The sequence below is a fragment of the Pleurodeles waltl genome, chromosome 3_1 (assembly GCF_031143425.1).
Source record: "Pleurodeles waltl isolate 20211129_DDA chromosome 3_1, aPleWal1.hap1.20221129, whole genome shotgun sequence".
Lineage (NCBI taxonomy): Eukaryota > Metazoa > Chordata > Amphibia > Caudata > Salamandridae > Pleurodeles > Pleurodeles waltl.
Window position 1 is genome coordinate 777,309,958 of NC_090440.1, and position 22,200 is coordinate 777,332,157.

General features: G+C 43.1%; 1 protein-coding gene across 2 annotated transcripts in view; it reads left to right on the top strand.

Moving 5' to 3' along the window:
* GALNT18 (polypeptide N-acetylgalactosaminyltransferase 18) overlaps positions 1-22,200 on the top strand; it is a 1,605,564-nt gene that overhangs the window by 1,254,884 nt on the left and 328,480 nt on the right. For both annotated transcript variants that reach the window (XM_069223602.1, XM_069223603.1), the window contains exon 8: positions 1,562-1,699. In XM_069223602.1, coding sequence (XP_069079703.1) covers positions 1,562-1,699 — 138 coding nt within the window. The remainder of the gene's footprint in view (positions 1-1,561; positions 1,700-22,200) is intronic.

The window sequence follows — 22,200 nt, forward strand, 5'->3', positions numbered from 1 at the left end:
TACTCAAGAGACAAGTGGGGCTATACTTCTTACATGAGAAGGGATCCCATCCATACTAGGTTGACAAAAATGGCTGCCTCTTTTGCATTTATGAAAAGATTATTTTCTCAATTATCGAACTGAACATATTACAGAAGGTGGAGACCATTCCTTATGGCATATGTTTACAATTAACCTGCGTAGCAAGCATTCCCAGGTGAATCCCTTGCTTACGTGGATTGTTTGCCCATTAGCCACCATTGACTAATTTCCAACTTTTTTCTTCTCATTGTCTGATATTTTCAGCCTTGGCAGATTGATAATTTGTAAAAACCAGGGTAGATTTTTACCCATCCAGTGCCTCCTGCAAATGATTGTAGAGAGTGATAATGTTTCTTTTAGTTAAATTTTTGATTTCATATCTTGCATGCTATACTTTACTGTTGACTACTTCTTTAAATATTTGTCTTAGGAACTTCCCACACTTATTATGACTTTCACAACATTGCTGCTTTTGTTTTTTGAAAGTCCAAAACCTATGTTGTGGTTACAGTGTATTGAACTGAAATCTGTGATCAATTAGTCAAGAATTTCTGGGTGTTCTAGGGTTGACTCTTGTTCAGTGAGGTAACTGGAAACATTGTATGTTATTCTAGCAAAAGAATGATCATTAAAAGTGTCCCACACAGGAGTTAAATTTGGAAGAGGCCTATGTGATGACAGTGATGACGAATGCCCTAAGGACAGCTCATTTGAAGCATGATCTGAGTTCTGTAGGTGGGATCTTTCCAAACCACTATGTTAGATCATAAGAAAATATCTAGCTACATCAAGAATAGGTCTCATGTGTAACAAAACCAAATGTTAGGTAAAGCTCTGCTGAGTTTATTGGATTCGAAATATCATATAGACCTAACTCTTGTTGCAAATCTTCCATTGATTGTTTATTTGAAATTATACTTACGTACTCTATCCCAAACTGGAATGCTTGGACCTTCTAATTGTTGAATTATTGCAATCTTTTTGCTCAAATAGGAATCCACCTAACATATTCTTGAAGGTTAAGTATTCACCAGTCTTTTATTATTCCTCAAAATAACACCACCCACCTTCTTCACTGTATTCGCTAACATTTACCTTGATTTATATTTTCTAGACTAATTGTAATTTTTCTGATTCTGGGATGTTGACTCATTTGAAGTTTACTTTAGAATATTTTGATTGTCTACTCTAACTGAATTATTCTGAACATGTTAGATATCCTTTTAAATATCTTTAATATACAACTTGGTGGATGTGGACATATTTTCAATATTTTTAAAAATCACATGACACACACAAATGCCATCATATTTGCAATGCCTCCTACCACCACTAAAAATCTGAACATTTCTTCTTCAGACTTAATACAATAATTTAATGCTGCGATTAAGAATTAAAACACATGCCTAAATTAAGCAAATATTTCACTGTGCCTTGACATATTTAATAATATTTTAGAGTGTTTATGACATCATGTCCTGTACTCCTGTATGCAACAACCTTGGCCATCCTCATGTCTTGGACATTCTCTCTTCTGCAGGACTCTGGTATTGATATTGGTGATATTTCTGAGAGGAAAGCTCTGAGGAAGAGGTTGCAGTGCAAGACCTTCCGGTGGTACCTCGTCACCGTTTATCCTGAAATGAGGACATACACAGACACTATTGCCTATGGAATGGTAAGGAACAAGCGTACCCTTATCCTTGCAGCTTGTGTGAAAGAAAATAAAACTAACTTATTTATGGAACATTTCAATTTGTTTTACGGACCAGCTACTACCCATGTCTGATTTGTTGTTTACCTGTGAGGGAGACTTATGCAATCTTCCACAAGTCTTTTCCAAAACGAACATATTTCCACTTTTATTCACTGGACAATTTCACGAATGTATGCCTAATTGACACAGAGGAGGACACCGCCAACTGGTTGGTATCTATTACTTTAGAGAGATTTGAACCAGCAGCAGCCCACAATTACTGGGAGCTCCAGGCAGATGATCACATTCAAAAAGGCTGTCTCAGAACTCTGAATATATTAGTGCCTTGACAAGTGGAGAGCCTTTCCAAACAAAATTCGGATTATTCCATTCCTGGCCGCCACAAGTTTTGATCCCGGTGATTTCCCCACTCAAACTCTCAAAAAAGGAAACGTCAAAAATTATACCAGTGGAATGATATAATTTGCCTTAATATATACAATGTACTTTAATTCTGAGTCATGTGAAAAAATTATTTGCATATCAGCCCCTGCTACTGTACGTATGCTTGTATATAGCGTTAGCACACCTTTTGTCACAATTATCACTATTGTCTTCTCACTGCGCCATTCTTATTAGAGCACTTTGGTAGCAATGCAATGTCTTAAAAGACAACAGTTTATTAATCCACTTGCATTTTATAAAGAGATTTTACTTTTTGTATATAACTTGCCAGGGAAGTATAGACTTACAGTTCTTCCAAGGGGACCATAGTCTTCTATAACGGCTGTTAATGATAAATCTGTTTGCAGGATAAATAACTGCTTATAATTTGGTCAAGCAGTGTACAATGTGAGACTTTAAAACATGGACTCCTGCACAGGAAGTGCCTAGAACCATCACATATCATTGTACCTGTGAAAAAGTGCCCAGCATTGGCCGCTGCTTTACACAGGTTGATTCCCCCCTACAGAGAAGAAGCTTGCACCATTTTCATGTTGGAGCTGAAGCTTTAACTCCTCATGCTCCTTGACTGGTAGCCTCTTTGCAATGTGACTCCACCCAATCACTGTAGCCTGCCTGTTCGTTGCATCTTCATCTGCATCTGCTTTGCCGACTAAGCCTCCAGGCATGAACTGACCACTGGCAGCAGGGTTTGTTGGTTGGCCAACTGCCCAAACATCCACCTGGCTGTTTTCGAAGCATATATTAATTGGATAATTTTTTGTTTAACACTCTTTTACTCATAGTAGAGTCTCTTGCACTTGAGCTGGAGCAGCATCGCCTACTGCTTCCCTCTGCTCCAAAGTATCGGAAGCCAAGTCAAGGCAAGTGAGGAAGGGGACTAGAGACTAGAAAGGCAAAGGAATAAGAGGAAAGATTGTGAGAGATAAAACAATAGATTAACAGAAAGAGATGGAGAGCGCGAGCGGGAAAGATTGTGTGTGAGTGTGCATGTGGGGAAGGGCTGAAGATGCAGTGTTGGTGTAACAGGAAAAGGTGTGTGTGGGTGTGTGTGTGTTCTTGTGTGTGTGTGCACTGTGCTCAGTCTAACCTGGAAAAACAGGAGCAGTGAGTGCATTCCAGTGACTGTACTTCTTGATGCCAGCCAGGGGCTCTACTGCCTACTGTCAACCCAGGACTCTAACACATCCCAGCAGCTCAAGGACTGCCTGCTGCCAATCACATCTGGACAACTTTCAGAGCATTGCTGCCCAGGCTGCTGCCTACTCCTGATTGTGCCTCTGTCACATTCACTCTGTGGTCACACAACTGGAATTTCTTACCATCAGGCATGGTGTCTGACACAAGTGAACCCGTTCCACAGCATCAATCTTAGTGCTGTCACTAAGTTTACTGTGGTAACTGGGAGCAGCAATGCACAGAGCTGGATCTATGTGCTGCCTGTGTCATATGCCAATGAACACAAATGTTCCATGCACGACTACTGGTAACGCTGACCGTTTATGATGGAGACTGCCCAAGGCAATTATACATGTCAACCATGTTATATATAATCCTGCTAATAAGAGACGTTTGAGGGTGCATATGCCTAGCAAGGCATATCTCCCTTTTTGAGACTAATGCCTTTTTCCCAACTTTATTTCACCGTTTTCCTCTTAAAATACCCATCATCCCATTTCAAGGACAATGCCAAATTTGACGTTTTAGTTGTTTAGTTGCAACATCTCTCTCTTGACTTGTCACAAATGTTGACATGCACGGTGTGCTGTGATCAGAAAATATCAGCAGTGGGCATTTTAGGTAGGGATGGGCAGAACATTTTGGAGTTTCCCTCCACAGAATTACGCGGAGTTACATGAAGACTGCAAGATTCCACAGCATTCAGTAAACAGGCAGATATTGGCACGTTGCACTGCGCACCTGATTTTCAGCACCAGGAGCTCGTTCTGCATAGAAAAATCAACATGAACAGCACCACTAGGCTTGCAAGAGGGTGCTAGTGCCCGAATTGATTTTGCTGTCGCTTGAGTAGATTTTCTACTCCAGTGGCAGCATTCTCACCATGATTGGTCACGGCTGCCCGCAACCATTTGTGGTGAGAAAATCTTACAAGGTGCCCTCCTAGTAGCTGAAAATCACACTAGGGCACACCAGTTCTCACTCACGCTTGACAGCTTACCACTGGCGAGCTGAATGTAAAAAAAAAACATGCCATGTGGCAGTTGGTGGAATTTGGCTGAAACGCTGTGATACAAGCTTAATACAGAGTGGCCAAAACCCCACCAACTCCACCGGCAGAGCAGAATTTAGGGCCATATTTATACTTTTTGACGCAAAACTGCGCTAATGCAGTTTTGCGTCAAAAAAATTAGCGCCGGCTAACGCCATTCTGAAGCGCCATGCGGGCGCCGTATTTAATCAATGACGTTAGCCGGCGTTAGCCGCCGGCGCTGCCTGGTGTGCGTGGAAAAAAATGACGTACACCAGGCAGCGCCGGCGTAGGGGGATATGGAGCTTGGGCATCAAAAAATGGGGCAAGTCAGGCTGAGGCAAATTTTTCGCCTCAACCCGATTTGCGCCATTTTTTTCGACTCCCAACCCCCATAGAAATGACTCCTGTCTTAGCAAAGACAGGAGTCATGCCCCCTTGCCCAATGGCCATGCCCAGGGGACTTCTGTCCCCTCGGCATGGTCATTGGGCATAGTGGCATGTAGGGGGGCACAAATTAGGCCCCCCTATGCCACAAAAAATATTTTAAAAAATTACTTACCGGAACTTACCTTAATGTCCCTGGGATGGGTCCCTCCAGCCTTGGGTGTCCTCCTGGGGTGGGCAAGGGTGACAGGGGGTGTCCCTGGGGGCATGGGAGGGCACCTCTGGGCTCCTTACGAGCCCACAGGTCCCTTAACGCCTGCCTTGTCTAGGCGCTAAAAAACGGTGCAAAAGCGGCCGTACGTCATTTTTTTTGACCCGCCCACTCCCGGGCGTGATTTTTGCCCGGGAGTGTAAATACGGCGCACATGCCTCGGAGTCGATTTTTTAGACGGGAACGCCTACCTTGCATCTCATTAACGCAAAGCAGGTGTCCACGCTAAAAAATGACGCAAACTCCATGGACTTTGGCGCTAGACGCGTCTAACGCCAAAGTAGAAATATGGAGTTAGTTTTGCGTCGGAATTGCGTCAAAAAAACCAACGCAATTCCGGCACAAACAGAGTATAAATATGCCCCTTAGTGCCCACTTCTAACATCAGGCCCTAAAAATGGTCAAATGTTGGCTGTGTGAGTGCAGGAGCAAACAATGGAGTTGATTTATACTTATGTAAAAGGCATGCTGTAACCAGCCAGGTTTTCTCCAGTTTGCTTTAAATTATTATTTTTCCCACATACAATAGAGGAATTCATAATTTCCCTCATTGCTGTTATTAATTTGGCAGCGTTGCCTTCTCTGCTGTTGCTTGTTTGCTTTTCTTTCTGCAAAGGGCTGATTAGAGGGGACATGAAAAAAATCCTCTATCACTGAGCTCTAACCATTTGTGTCTCTCACTCTTTGAAGTCTAATCCGTGTCCATCTCTCATTGAAGCCAATCTGTATCTGTCACTGATTGAAGCCAATCTGTGTCTGTCACTCACTGAAACCCAATCTGTGTCTGTCACTGAACGTAACGCATCTGTGTCTGCCACTCATTGAAGCCCAATTTATGTCTGTCAATCCTTTCACTCATTGAACCCAATCTATGTTTATCACTCAGAAAAGCCTTTCTGTTTTTATCGCTGAGTAAAGCACGACAGATGCAGTCGGTTATCCACTGAAGCATACATGCCATCAGACTCGATTCAGGAGACTCCCAATTTGTTATACTAAGAATGTCTTTATTTTAGCTGTCTTCCACCGGAAATCGCCTGTGCTTCCATAGAAGTCATTAAGGAAAATGCATCCCCCCGATTTCATTTTCAAATCTCCCCATTTCTTGTTCTGATACATTGGCATGTATGCTGAAGCCTCTTCTTGACTGCCATCCAGCAAAGTGCAGTGGTCTGTCACTAAGTGAATCCCACTTGTTTGACACTGACTGACAACAGTACTTGTGTTCCTGCGGCTGTGCCCGATCAGTCTCTGTCACTCAGTAAAGTCCCTCAATGACACACAGTGAAGTCTATCACGTTGGAGAGTCCTTCATTTCATACATCGAGGGTTATCAATCATCATGACTGCCTGAAGTGCTGCAGTGTCTACTAATGAAGTGATGTAGAATGAAACATTTCCTCTCTATCACCAGTAAAAATTCCTTTGGTCTTTCAGGAGATGAGGCGCTACGGTGTCTGAAATTATGTACATATGTATTAAGTGATGCATTATTTGTCACTCAGCAGAGCACTGCATCATCTGTCACTGAGTGAAGCACAGTTGTGTCGCTCACGTAGTGAACTGCTAGAGTGTCTCTAATTGAGTGATGTGCTGTTCAGTCTACCACTGAATAAAGTGCTGCAGTTCGTTGGTAAATTCTGTAGTGTCTGACACCCAGCAAAGCGCTGCAACATTTATTGTTAAGTGAACCACAGTATGAGTGAAATGCTCTATTGCCTGCTAAAGTGGAAAGAACTGCAGTGTCTCTCAGTGGGTGAAGCAAGGCAGTATCTGTCTCTGAGTGGAGTGAAGGAGTACCTAATGGTGAGGAAATGCGCTGGAGTGTCAGTCATTGGTTAAAGTCCTGAATATGAATGGTTAAGTCCATCGCTCTTCTTTCTGTTTCCCTCTCCCCTATTTGCTTCATCCTTCTCTCTCTCTTGCCCCTCCTCTCACTGCCTCCAACGTCTTCTCCTATCTGCACTCGCCTCAGTGCTCTACTTACATCTTCATTCTGCCTCGCATCCTCTCCTTACCTCTTCTCCTCTTCTCTGTTTTCCTGCCTCCGTCTCTCAGCTTTCCTTTCCTGTTTCAGTTACCCCCTCTTCTCTGTGCTTCCCCGTGTGCTTTACACACTCCTCCTCTCTCTCTCTGGCTCAGGACCGGCTACAGCACTTGTGGCGCCTAGTGCAGCAATCTTTGTTGGAACCCCGAGTGACCTCCTTTTCCATAGATTCCCTTCTTAGGGCCCTTTAAGGGTGCCTCTCATCTCTCCATGGCTCCTCTCCATCACGTATTTCATTTCTTTTCTAGCGATACTCTTACTAATGTATGGTGTCAGAGCACTTCATATCACGCACACATTATAGTGGCAATGAATCATATAGGTGTGTACATCAATGTATAGGAAACGTTACATGAGACAATGAGACCTATAAGGTGTAGGAGTCACATGTCATTGACATTGGTAGGCAGTATTTTGAGAGTGCTTGGTTTAGAGAAGGAAAAAACTCAGGATTTAAATTCTAACACAGTAGTTGGCATTACTAGAATCCATTCCTACCAAAATTAGCCTTTTTAGCAAACAAAGAGTGGAAAAATATGTAAGGCTCTAAACCTATGCCTTGCAGTTTGCATGCCCTTTCATGCCGGTTCATAGCTCACTGTGTCATATTAGAAGAATGTAACTTACAAACTACAAGTAACAAAGGGATCTCTGTGACAAAATATGTGACAATGTGATATCTATATAAATCTATACAAAATATATTTCTATGATTTCCAAGTTACACCTGCTTTGCAGCAGGCACATTACACAGCAACCCTCTGTGCAACCATATGATGAGTTAAAACTCATAAACAGAACTCCATCTCCCCAGCAGGTACAATAATCGGTTATCTTGATTTCTTTATTGTCTGAATATTGCTGGGCACACAAAGAACACTCCAGCAGGTGCCTTTAATTTCTTAAGATATTTGAAAACGCAACAGCCCTGGAGGTCAACGCCCAGTGTGGTGTCACCAGGTGCAACCTTCTAAAGCCAGCCTGGCTCTGCCTTCACATCTCATAACCCCGCCCACTCTTTCCTCCTCTGCACTTCACTCTGATTCTCTCTCGCCTTCTCCTCCCTCTACTAAAATGCACCATCACTAATTGACATCACACACACACTCACACGTGCTCACCCACACACATGAACACACATACACCCACACTCACCTGTACAGACACACGAGTGAAACTTCCATTGTTGATGGTGAGTCATTCTTTTACCTTTACTGTGCCTATTGTAACATCTATGAAACCAATTCACAAAGGCATTTATGAGTACATTAAGGAGTACTACTTGAGTGAGTACCCTTTCATGTAATCACAAATTCCTTTGTGAATTGGTCTGAGAACATCTAAAATGGTATCGTTCAGAGAACAGTCATATACAATTAGTACAGATGGAAAGGTCTGTGCCATCTTTGTACGTTTACTGATATCGAGTTTGATATTTTGGGGCCAATTTACAAAGGCATTTACAAGTGTTGGTAGGTATGCATGCTTGTGAGACAGAAAGCGTGGGTAACTCATACCTGTCGTTTTTTACAAGGGGATCTTGCACTGCTGCCACCTATCCACTAACTGCTATTTTCGAAGCTTGCCAAGCAAAGGTTATTGGCATTGCCAACATTAGTTGAAATTTTTGTCTCAGTTGATATAATGAACATCACTGGAGCTGTGTTGGTTAATGCTCCAACACAATTCCACATACTAAAATACTCCAACATTTAGGTCCCCATAAACTACGATGTTCAAATATTCTATGGTAGAGTTACATTTTCAGGGCGCTGCAAATATATCAGGCTACTGGTTAAACAGTTCTCGATACTGTGCAAAGTATGACTCATTATGCTTGCTTTCCACAAATGCTGCTAAAATAGACCAACCTGCTGCTCACTTGAGCAGAGGTGCTGCTCAAATGTGCCAGTCTTTCTCTTGTACATAGGCATACCAGGGCCCATCAAATGGGCAAATATGGTGCACAAGCTGGTGCAAGTTAGAGATTATTTTCAATTTACACAATTTATAGAATCTTGACAAAAGAAGTAGACCTACCTATTGTTTAAAACTATTGATGTGAAGACAGTGTAAGCATCATCATTGTAAAACAAATATTTTAAGTATGCCTGTTTCTAATCCTACCTAGTACATCACATATTTTCATTAATCAATTTTCCATATTGCCCCACTTACAACCAAAGCACAACAGTGATTTGCTGGCTCTGCCTGAAACTGAGACAATCAACTTTCAGATCGCACTCTGTCAGTTCACAATCAGATCACAAACTGTCAGATCGAAGTTTGACAATCACTGTCATAAAGCTACCTTTTGATTAGTTATCACTGGGGTGCAAATCAGACTATCGGCAAAACATCCCAGATCTCTCTCTCAATCTACTCTCTCGTAGGCCTGGGTAATCTCTGCTTCCCACAAAAGTAGAGGGGTATTGTTCCTCTCTGCTTTGTTCATTGTCATCTTGTTATGGGTTGTCACAGCCCATTCCAGCCTCGAAAGCTGATGTCTGTGAGAATTTGAGTTACTGGTAAAGGAGGTAAAGCATTACTGAAGCAGCAACCATAATCCTTGTCAGGATGAAATCTCAAGCAAACCCAAACTAACATGCACTTTACCCTCTGAGGCAATGTGTAAAGTATTTTTGCAGCATTTCAAAGAGCAACTGTAACAAACCAGGGGCCAGATGTAGTAAAAGAACATTTTGCGACTTTCAAATTGCGAGTCTGACCGACTCGCAATTTGCAACTCGCAAAATGGGATGCAGTAAGGTGTCTCAGACACCTTCTGCGACTCGCTATGGGGTCGCAAAGACACACCTCATTAATATTAATGAGGTGGGTCGCAGTTTGCAACCCCATAGCGAGTCCCTGCACTCACAGGGATGGTGGCCTGCTGTAGTCAGCAGACCTCCATGTCTGTGACTGCTTTTTCAATAAAGCAGTTTTTTTTTCTTTTTGCAGCCCGTTTTCCTTAAAGGAAAACGAGTTGCAAAAAGAAAAAACTTCCGAAACCATTTGGTTTCGTTTTTTTCGGCATTCACAAAGGGGAAGGGGTCCCATGGGGACCCCTTCCCTTTTGCAAATGATTTACCACCAGTGTGACACTGGTGGTAACTGTGAGTTGGTTTGCGACCGCATTCGCGGTCACAAAGCAACTCAGCATGGCGATGCGGTCGCAAATAGGAAGGGAACACCCCTTCCTATTTGCGAGTCGCATCCTCAAATTGCGAGTCGGTACCGACTCGCAATTTGAGGATGAGCATCGCGTTCAGCCTTTTGCATGCCGCAAACTGCGTTTTTCGCAGTTTGCGACATGCAAAAGGCTTCCTACATCTGGCTCCTGGTTACTAGTTAGAGGGTTGAATCCCTTCTCAAGCGGCAACCACAATTCTTCTCACAGTGGTCCCAAGCAAACCCTAAATTAAACTATGCTCAACCCTTGGGTAGCTTGGCATAAAACAGTCAGGCTAAACACACAGGCAATGTGTGAAGTATTTGTGCAACACCTCAAACAATAACACAGTGAAAACACACCACAAAAGAATCCCACTACAGATTTAGAAAAATATAGTAATTTTTATAATAAATAAAACAAACACAAAATGACAAAAATACAATAAGTAGAACTGGAAATATTCAATTTGAAAGATTCCAGTAAAAATAGCAGCAAAGGCCAACTGTAATTATCTGGACATGCCGGACTGGGACAAAGCCACAAATTAAGGCCGACCTCAATAGAGCGTGGGCCGGATACAAAGTCCCAGTTAGGCCACGAACACAGTACCTTAAATCCTGGTTTGCGGACACATCAAAAATAAGTTGTGCAGCCGAAGCGATGTGTCAGTTCAAGATGCAGTGAGGCTGCAGTGCAAGGTCATGTGTCATTGTCGAGGATGCCAACGACAAGAGTTTGTGATGCAAAGTCCTTGAGTCGAGAATGTGTCATGCAGTTGAGGCGATGCATCAGTTCCAAGGAGCTGCAGCTTTGTGATGTGGAGTCTGGTGTCGTTGACGAGGCTACAGCTGACGAGGGATGGGAGGCCTGAACCAAGAATGCACTACGCAGCGGCAGTTCCAATGCAGTGACAGGCTGTGATGCAAAGCGTATCTTTGAGACAGTTCCAATCATCATAGCAGTGGCGGTTCACCACTTCCGCTCGGGGTTGTTCAGTGTAACAGAGGCCATACAGTGGTTTCGCTGGATCCACAGATGTTGGCAGAGCACCATGAGCCCACTTTCATGGGTTCAGCACTGGGGTGGCATTACTTGGCAGGATGGACTCACAGATGGTAGAGTCCAGGTGGAAGATTGTTGGAAGCTTTTTGTGTCCCTGAAGCTTCAGATCAGAAGGCCTGTCAACTAGCCCTTTGAGTCACTTTGGGGATATGGGTTCAAGAGATGCAGGTCTAGTCTGTTGTGTAGCTATTTTAAGCAGATTTTAGACTTGTTATTTTAGCAAACTACACCTGCCGTAGTGCACTTTAGTCCAGTTACATTTTATTCAGCACTGATTTATTTTTCTAGCAATAGCCACATTTGTGGTGATGTTTTATTTTCTCTATCTAATTGTTCTCTCTGCTAGGAAAGCATTATGGGCCAGATGTAGTAAAAGAAAATTTTGGAGTTGCAAATTGCGAGTCAGACCGACGCGCAATTTGCAACTCACAAAATTGTATGCAGAAAGGTGTCTCAGAGACCTTCTGCGACTCGCTATGGGGTCGCAAAGACCCACCTCATGAATATTAATGAGGTGGGTCGCATTTTGCGACCCCATAGCGAGTCCATGCGTTCACAGGGATGGTGGCCTGCTGAAGACAGCAGACCTCCATGTCTGTGACTGCTTTTTTAATAAACTAGTTTTTCTTTTTTTGAATTGCAGCCCGTTTTCCTTAAAGGAATACAAAATAATAATGAAACCATTTGGTTTCATTTTTTCAGAGTAGGCAGTGGTCCATTGGGCCACGTCCTGCTCGGAAAAATTATTCTTAGCGACATTCACAAAGGGGAAGGGGTCCCATGGGGACCCCTTCCCGTTTGCGAATGAGTTACCACCCACTTCAAGTGGGTGTTAAATGCGAATTGCTTTGCGACCGCTTTCGCGGTCACAAAGCAATTCTGCATCGCGGTGCGAGTCGCAAATAGGAAGGGAACACCCCTTCCTATTTGCGAGTCGGATTCACATCTTGCGAGTTGGTACCGTCTCGCAAAATGTGAATCAGCATTGCAATGGCCGTTTTGCATGGCGCAAACTGCGTTTTTCGCAGTTTGCGACATGCAAACCGGTTCCTACATCTGGCCTTATGTTCTTAGCAGGACATTCATTTCACTTTGTGCTTTCCTCAAAGCTGAAGTCAGATAGGGTTGCCAGCAAAACTGGTACACTGTGTCTCCAATATTCACAGAAACATACACTCTCCTACGTGTGGACCCTTTCTTAGAATATCAACTGTTTTAATATCAAAACACTTCTTCGTCCCATACATGTTAGAGGGAGATTCCAGCCAGATGACCACGACTGCATGGTGATTGTCTTCACTACAGCTGCTTTCTTAGATTACCGAATCCCCGGCCCATATGGGGACAGTTTCTCTCTCGCTAGACTTCAGGCATGGGGATGGGGATGATGTTTTTCCAGGGGGAAAACCTGAAGGGCGGATTAATGTTATTATGCTGTGCTCTAACATAGCTTAGGTAGGAGAACTATATATCACCCTTAGTATGGTGGGACTGTTTTTATGTTTCCCTCTCTTTGTCACAATCTTGCTTTTATTTTGTTTTATCATCATATATATTGCAATAGATGCCATTTTATTCAAGATGCAGTTACTTCAATAAACATTTACTGAACTATATTCTGCCTCTGTTTGTCTTTGCCTGTCTGAGATTAATGTAACTGAGAGAAAGGGATGAGATCTGATCAACCACGATTCCCCTGAGGAGACTTTTTTGTCATGTGCCCGGTTGCCACAATCATCACTGTTTTTAGACAGAGGTTTAGATGAGGTGCTGATATTTAGCTGGAAAACCCTGATTAGGCATACAGGCATTACATGGTGTGGAATTGTACCTAGTATCCCATAATCTATGCAATTCTGCAACCCAAATCCAGTAGCCTCATTAGGATAATGAGAACCTACGCAACAAGTCCGTCTCACCCATTAAAGAGGTCAGCAGGTCTACACAACATGGCAGTAGTCCAACGGGGCAGCAGTCTAGCAGAGTGGCAGTCTTTCAAAAGCACAGCAGTCTTGCCTGGCAGAATATCGCCCAATCCAGAAGTGTACTGAAGAGTTGGTGTCCGAGGTCCAGTATTTATACCCAATTGGGCCTTTGAAGTTGGGAAGACTCTTCTAAAGGTTTTCATTTGAAGTCCCCAGGCATCATGCCTTCCCTGCCCTGGACCAGAATAACTACCGAGGGTATGTAGCCTTTTGTGTGGAGGCCGGGCACAGCCTATTCAGGTGCAAGTGGGGTTCCCAGCTCCTCCCTTCCAGGCTGTCTATCCAGGCACACCTAAACTCCCCATTGTGTGTGGCTGTCTAGGAGGTCGGGTACAAGAATCAAATCACAGTTGTTAATACAAATAGTGAGGTACATGAAAATGTTTGTTTTCAGGCATGGAAATGTTATAGCTAAATATGTATGACCTCTTGATGCCTTCTATCTCCTAAATTTCACCACCCATTTTGCCATATTATTATAGATTTTCGCTATGCAGGTTTAGACAATCTTACACTTTTCAAAAAGAATGCCAGTCACAGCAATGACTGTCATATACACTTTTCAAAAAGAATGCCAGTCACAGCAATGACTGTCATACGCTAGAACTATCATTTGTAGAGCTCCCCTTTTGGGGGAGTTACCTCAGTTCATGGAAGCAAATTTAAAATTGTATAAAAGCATATTGTATTGTGAATTCACTTATCAACATTACAAGGCTTCAAGAAGGATGAAAAAAGGGGTCTACAATATAAACAGCTATTGGTTCTTGCCACTGATAGGTTTGATAGTAGATGTTATGCTCTGACTTTGATATATGAGAGATTGTACCCAATGTGTACATTGTAAGGGTTTTGCTACAACCTGAGTAGTTCTGTAACCGTATCAAGGCATCATTACACAGACTGAGAAACTCTCTGAGGTCACGGAAATCTTAGGCAGCTGGCAATACCCTTCATAGAGTACAGTTGTGGGTACCTCATTCCATTTAGTAGGAGAATGTTTTAATTATGCATAGCATTCTCAGCTTTGGCGTAACACAATTATTCTTGGATATTTCTTTGCATTCTAGAACTTGTAGTTTTGCATTTCTGATTGATTTTTCAATGGTGAATAGTTAGGATGCAAAAAGAAAGACGTAAATGAATTCACAAGACATACCTGACCTTTTAAACTGCAAAGCTTGAGGCATGCTAAAAGATTAATTACTAACCCTTGGGACAGTCAGCTGGACAGTAGAAGAGTTATGATGTTGTTAAGACCCTGCAAGTCATTGCAAGAATTAATGTACTCCTGTATGCAGCTTAGTCAGAGGCTGCCTTAGTTCAGTAGTTAGCAGGCTACAATGAAGATGGTATTCAGCAGGCATATGGTAGTGCTGCAGGCACTGGTCTACACTTGGTGCTTGTTGGAAATGGCCCCTTTTATAGGGTTATATCCAAACATTTTGCCTCTGACTTCCTGTTTTTGACTGTGTGCGGCATTTCGTTTTTGCTGGCATTAGAACTCTGGGCACTTTACCACTGCTGACCAGTGCTAAAGTGCAAGTGCTCCCTGTTAATATTGTATTGGTGGTTGGTTTATCTATGACTGGCATATTTGATTAACTTGTAAGTCCCTAGTAAAGTGCATTAGGTGTGCCCAGGGCCTGTAAATCAAATACTACAAGTGGGCATGCAGCACTGATTGTGCACCCACATGAATAGCCTTGTAAACATGTCTCAGACTTGCCACTGCAGTGTTTATGTGTGCAGTTTTAAACTGCCATTTTGACCTGTAAGTGCACCCACTTGCCAGGCCCAATGTCCTGACCTGCTGGATTCATCTGCCTCACCGTCAATGGCGCTTCACCTCCTCTGCCTAACAGTAAGAAAACAACACAAGAACTCCCCGGTGGCAGTAAGGATCCAATGTTACACAAGCTCCAGCGATGCCTCACCTCCCCGACTACTTGCAACCAAGGTACTGTTACTGGGGTCCACACAACCAGCCCTGCTCTTTTGCAGGTGGCACCAGACTGTTGGAAGCGACTCCATCATGCCATTTCGATAGCCCCAGTTGCAGCTATTGTGTTTCTAAGCTGTATACTGCATTTAATCTTTGAAAATTCGTATCTTTACTTGTATATGCCGGATTTTTGTTGCTCTGCTCTTGTTTTACTCAGATAAATATTGGCACTTCTAAACTGGTGTGGAGTACCTTTGTGGTGTTTTCACTGTGATACTGTTTGTGTGTACACATTCTCTACGCATTGCCTCTGAGATAAGCCTAATTGCTACCAAGGGGTGAGCATGGGTTATCTTAGCTTTGTGACTCCCTTACCCTAACTAGAGTGAGGGTCCCTGCTTGGACACGGTGCAAACCACTGCAAACTAGAGACCACATTCAACATTGCTGATATAAGTGACAGGACTTGCTTTGCCTGAAGGTTGCGATAAAGTGGTTGGGGGATGAGGGGATTGCTGAAAACCATTGATCATGTGCCAAGAGAACATCACTACTTACTTATAGTAAATAACTTCAACACGGCGCGGACAGCCATTTCCAATTATTGGTAATTTCATACTTCAGAATGTGCCTGGAGCAGGAAAAAATAATTGACAGCTTTTATAGGGCATTTGCAAAGTGCCAGTTCTAATTATATTTGTTTTATAAAACACTATGGCAATATGGGGTACTCCAAACTTTTGTAGATGATAATAAAGCAGAGTCTGCCACATAGTGTGAGAGACGCTTGGTATCAGTTGTATCCCTTGGGGCAGATTTATTAAAACGTTGGGTGATGCAATGCCGCAACTAAAGTTGGAAAAGTTTGGATAAACAGCACAGAGCACTGTCTACAAAGATATAGAGTTTTTGATGTCTTCCCCAGTACCAGGACTCAAACAGGCTACCTAGCAACACACGCAACCCATTGCACTATAGCACAATCGCCTGTGAATGATATCTAGGAAAGGGTTTGAACTGGAATGGTACTCTTTCACTACAAAAAAACTATGGTAAGGCAAACCTTTCAAACTTTGTATGTGTGCTCTACAATGCAGCACACATATAAAGGTTGAAATATGTGGAATAATAAAAACATTTCTCCAATTTAACAACTGAGCTGAGAGGTATTTATTTCTGAAGAAAGCCCTCTCTACCAATTTTAGTAGATTGGTGCTTTGCATCACAAAATATGCAAATGTCATCATGGAAATGCCCGTGTAACACCCATGGGAAGCCTCTTGATGCAAACTAAAGTAAAGTAGCACAAAATGTTTATTTTGATTACTTTTAGGTAACTTTACAATAGAAATAATGTTTTGCACTTGAAAGCAAATAACAATAACAAAACAACACCTTGTGCCAGTTCCACCAGAGAGGGAAAGATTCTGGGGGAAAGAATGTATAGGGCATGTATATTGCATCCACCCATCATCATCATAGTTATTGTCCCCACAAACCCATAGTGTCCCAAGGCAAAGGCTGAGAAAATGAGTGCTGCCATGCACCTTAATTATTTTTGTCCTGATGCCTTACAGTGCCCCTAGGACATATGAACACTTCTGCAGGCTGTGCTAAAGAAGATCCTGGGGAAGACAAGGACCCAGCAAGCATCATTGGGTGCTGCCACCATCTCCTGGTGCCCATATCATGGAGAGCAGGAGGCACTGAGCATAGCAGTCCCTGCCCATGCAGATGCAGGAAAACAGAGGAAGCCAGCTCCATAAGAGCTGAGTGTGGCACAGGAATCCTTCAGGACCACCACAGCTGTGGGATTCCCTTGCAGTCCTCTGCATAGTATGATGGGTGTCTCACCCTAAACAAGGCACCACCAATATTATGGAACTTGCTGGTGGGGCTGACTGGAAGGTAGCCCACTGCAGAAGCTCTATATTTGAATTTGGTGTTCCTCCCTAAGTCTCCAGGGTACACAAGTGTGTGACCTGAAGGGGGCCTTTTAATTGGCTTTCAAGCACTCCCCCAGATGGCACATTTGTGTTAAGGATCTGCAGTGCAGTTTTGTTTCTGGGTCTGTTTTTTCACCAAATTTAAAAGTAAACAAAGTCTCTAACTGTACAACATTGAATGTTTATTGGCTGGAATAAATGTCTGGCCTCTTCCGAAGTGAAGAGGAAAGGTGGTTGTTACTGCTGATAAACAGCCATGTAACTTCCAATGCTAGCCATGCCTTGTAATGTCCACTTACCATCCCTTAAGTGGAATCTACTCATGTAGAGCTCTCTACCTGTGTCAGAGGTCTGCTCAAACATAAAGGGGCTTAACCCTGCCAGGATCCCTCTCTGAATTCCTGGCAGGTATCAATAATGTAAATTTGATCATAAACATATATTTAAGTATACTCGCTGGACAAGTAGCCAACACCGTCCCCATTCCAGTTAAGGGTGTGCAAAGTGTTCCTCCACAAAACTTTGCAAAATCTATGCAGGGTAAATAATGTGTGTAAAACAGTTTCCAGAATATATTTCAGTGAGATAATTACCTCACAAGAAGGTTTATGCAACATTCTATCTTGAAATATTTTTTGCAAGAATTTTCTTCCATTCTTCCATAGGTGAAGTTTTGACAGGATGGAAATATTTTGCAAACTTTGTAAAGTGCAAAACATGTAAATATTGCAAATCTAGGCAAATTAAATTCACATTTTTTCTCACCTCTAAACAAAACAATTGTTTTTTCTTATGAAAGTAATAGTGCTACTGATATATCACATTCTAGCAGAGCTCTTTCATTATAATGCATAGGCCCTCATTACGAGGCTGGTGGCCACGAGACTGCCAGCCTCGCCATGGCAGTACTACCGCCGCAGAGCTGGCGGTAAGGACCGCCACTTTCTGAGTTGTAAGGTTTGGCAGAAGCCAAGCTTCCACAACTCCGCCTGGCCCGCCGGTGTGGTGGCACCGCTGTGGCCAGTGGGGAGCACTTCCAATCCGGCGGCATGTCCCAGTCTGCTGTTCAGATTATGAGGCTGCACACAGCCAGGCTTTCCGTGGCGGTCACCCCGCTACGAAAACCCTGGCGGTCACGCAACCGGCGACAGGAATCTTTATTCCTGTTGCCAAAACACGCATACACACATGTCTGCACAAATGCATACTCCCCCCACCTGACCACACATTCACACACACGCCCCACACCCCTTCACACATGCATACATACACATACACACCCATTTAGCATACGCATACATGCACTTAGACACACACACTCAATCATATTCATCAACACAGACACCCCCATTCACACACACATACAGGCATTCATTCAGCAATCCTCTCCCCCCTCTGCAAACATGCACACATGCACCCAAACACACAGACCCCTTCCCCCTCCCTTTGGATGTCCCCTTACTTCCTCAGTCGAGGAGGACGTCCGGGAGGAGATGAGTCCTGGTGGTCTTCCCTCGCTCCCACCACCACGTCAGCAGGACTCCACCAACCGGTATTACGGCTTGTAATATGACGGGCGGAGTCCTGATGGTGTGGGCGGTGCGAGCGAGGGACCCGCTTCTGCAGCGCCGACCACCAGCACAACTGCTGGCTGCTTTCTGCATCAGTGATGGCGGAAAGCAGCCAGCACTCGTAATATCACAGTCGTCTGGTGGGTTGGGCTTTGACGGTCAGGGAAATTGACCTCCAAAGTCCAGATGATTACCTAATTGTCTAACATCATAGGAAGTGACATTGCACAACTGTTATTCGCAAAATGCATCATCGTTATATTGAATATGTTCATTAGGTAAAAGACATGTTTTGTTATTTTAGTTTTAGTCAGAATAAAGCATTCTACTGATAATAATGGTTGATTCTTGGACATGTGAAATGAGTCAAATACATACACAAATGTTTTCTATTTTTATTATGTAATTGCCAAGACATACCAGGCAACAATGAAGTTGTAATTGCCTTTGAAAAATGTTTTTTTGTGAGTAAGAGCATTTAAATGTAGCACAAAATGTTATAATGTTGCTACAAGCAACAAACCACATATCTTTAGTGCAAAGGCTACAAAAGTATTAGGTACAACTACCTAATTGCAAAATAAGTACAATTAAATTCCAAGTCTCATCAACAATACTAAATGGATTTCAGTGAAATTACATAGTGCACACTGTTTATCTTTTTACCCTTGTAATTGCAACCACAATATATTACAAAAAAATATTTATTATTCTATGCCACGCAATAAGGAAAGTATACAAAATAAAGTTATAGGAGTCCAAGTTCCTTCTGAACCCCAAAGACTCAATAAGACTCAATAATACATGATATCTGTTGGGAGATAGGTAACAAATGTGTAGATGGATTTAGTGACAGGCATACAGTACTATTCCTACACCTCCATAGAATACACTAATGATTCTGCAGCAAATCATTTTGTAATTCAGGGCCTCATTATGAGATTAGCTGGCTGACCGTCGGCCCTCCAGCCCGGTGGGGAGAAGACTGCCACTGATCTGGCTGTCTCTCCCTGGCCCTATTACAATGTTTCACCTGGCCTGACTGGCAGAAACATCTATATTAGGAGATTTCTGCCGGTTAGCTCTGTGGAAACAGTGTGGCGGCATTGGCCTCTGCTTCTCATGGAGCCGAGGCCAATGCCATTGCACAGGATCCTCGGAATGCGCACTGTCTGCCATGGCAAACAGTGCACAGTTGCACAGTCAGAGGATGGTGGGCAGAGGGGCATTGTCGTGGACAGTGCGGCCCCTAGCACTGGCTTTCCACCAGCCTTCTTATGGCTGGGACCCCACTATGAAATGGCTGGTGCAAAGGTGACTTGTGATCAGCACGGCAGAGCTGAACTCATCACCGCCGTGGCTGACCGCGACTCCCAATAACCACCACCCCGCCAGCATCCATAATCTTGGCAATGGTGGCGGTCCAACCGCCAGGGTTGTAATCTGGCGGTCAGACCACCAGGAGTGTGGGGGTCTAACCACCACCGCAAGTTTGGTGGCCCTTGGACTGCCAAACTCATAATAGGGCCCTGAGTGTCCTACAAAAGTCAGAAGTACAGCAAGAATGTTTCATAAGAATGTGTGTACACAATCTTAGTATGTCCATTCATCCAGTCTTTCGTGTATTGTGCAGGGTGTAGACTTGTTTAATTGCACCTTGTTGATGTCTTTCAATCTGGAGGTAAAACAGGTCTAATATAAATCACTTGACAGTGTATGCTTGCACAATAGGATGTTAGACATCAGAGTGAAGGTTTGCCTTAACATGTGTGCTTTTAAGACTTAGGGGATGATTTAAAGTTTGATGGACAGGGCATGCAAACACAATGGAATACCCTGTCTGACAAGCTCTCAGTCCACCCACCTCATTTTGAGATGAACAGCGACAGGATCCAATGTGGTTTCCTGGAACTGATGCTCCGCTCAAATTGTCTAAACATTCAGTAAATTTTTGTTCTGGTAACCCTTGTAAACTAATGTTATTATCTGAGTTAGGGGCTGTGGATGAATATAGGATGTTCTCATGGTCTTCTCCTGAGCCGATACAGATGAGCCTGTAGAGCAGGGGGGGGCATGTCACATCATCAGTGGACCCACTCTATCATATGTCTGATTTGAACAAAATGAATTCCTAGGAGTCATAGTAGTGCTCAGTCTCTCAATTTCTGCATTATTTCTAAAAAGTGAATTCAATATTGTTATTGGATTTGGAATCTGGGGGCCACTTCCATTATTACTGTGAACATACAAAGGACTAGTGGACCTATTGTCACAGGAACAGTCAATGCATTTGGTCCTGACAAATTCGTTTGACTTGGCGGAAACATTGATCCTTTATCCTGGCCAGTTAATACTGTACCAAAAACCTGATTTGACTGATTTGGGGCAACATTCGGTGGTGTCGTCAATGGGGAATACATAGGCATTGTCTGTCTCTGGTTCATGACTTGCGCAGGTGTCTGTACATTAGGTGTGGAATCAAACTGATTCATTCCTGCATTTCGAATCAGCTGTGCCATAGCTGGAACTGTGAAATTCTGAGCTGTGTTAATGATTGGAACTGTCAGATGAACTGCTAGCACCTGTGCAACATTAGCAGTAGGTACATTTGGAATTGTCTGAACATGGCTTTGTGCAACTGGGACAGTGGCAACACTTGGAACTACATTCTGACTTACTGATGCAACTGCATTATACGGCAGGGTACGATTCTGCAACAACTGAGTTATAAATTCATCATCTGAATCACTTTGAGTTATAAATTCATCATCTGAATCACTTTTGATGTCTGTAAAAAAAAAAAAAACTCTCTGCTCACTATGGGTAGGACTCAAATGCTTTGAAAGCTGTACTGAACTTTTGATGGTGGCCTTTCACACTAACACCTACACTTCTGGCTATGGCTTTCTCACAAACGCAAGTAGGATTTGACCTGCAAACCTCACTCCGATTAATACAGAGTCTCCCTGTACACTCAGGATTCACCTAATACCAACCAACAACTCACACAATCAAGGAAATTCTACTGATATTGTCGACAGTGCTCAATGGACCAACACCTCACCTCAAACAATAAATTAAACAAGTGCCTCCATTCACTTGTAGAATACTCTGGAGTCTTAGGCCTCCCAGGACCTGTACACAACAACCACATGGTCATTTTTTGGCATAAAGCTAAACATTCACTCGGAGCTCACCAACTCCGCATCCTCTTACTTGGAATACGCAAACTCCCTACTCAATTTCCTAGAGTATTCAAACTCCCTACTCATTTCATACATCACACTTCACTGCAATTTAGCCAAAGCATTGCAAGTGCAAACCTTACACAAACTCATACTGTACACTTGCAACTCAATGCTGGAATTTCAACAACCCTTACACTACACCAAGAACAACTCACAATGTGGGCAAATTTTG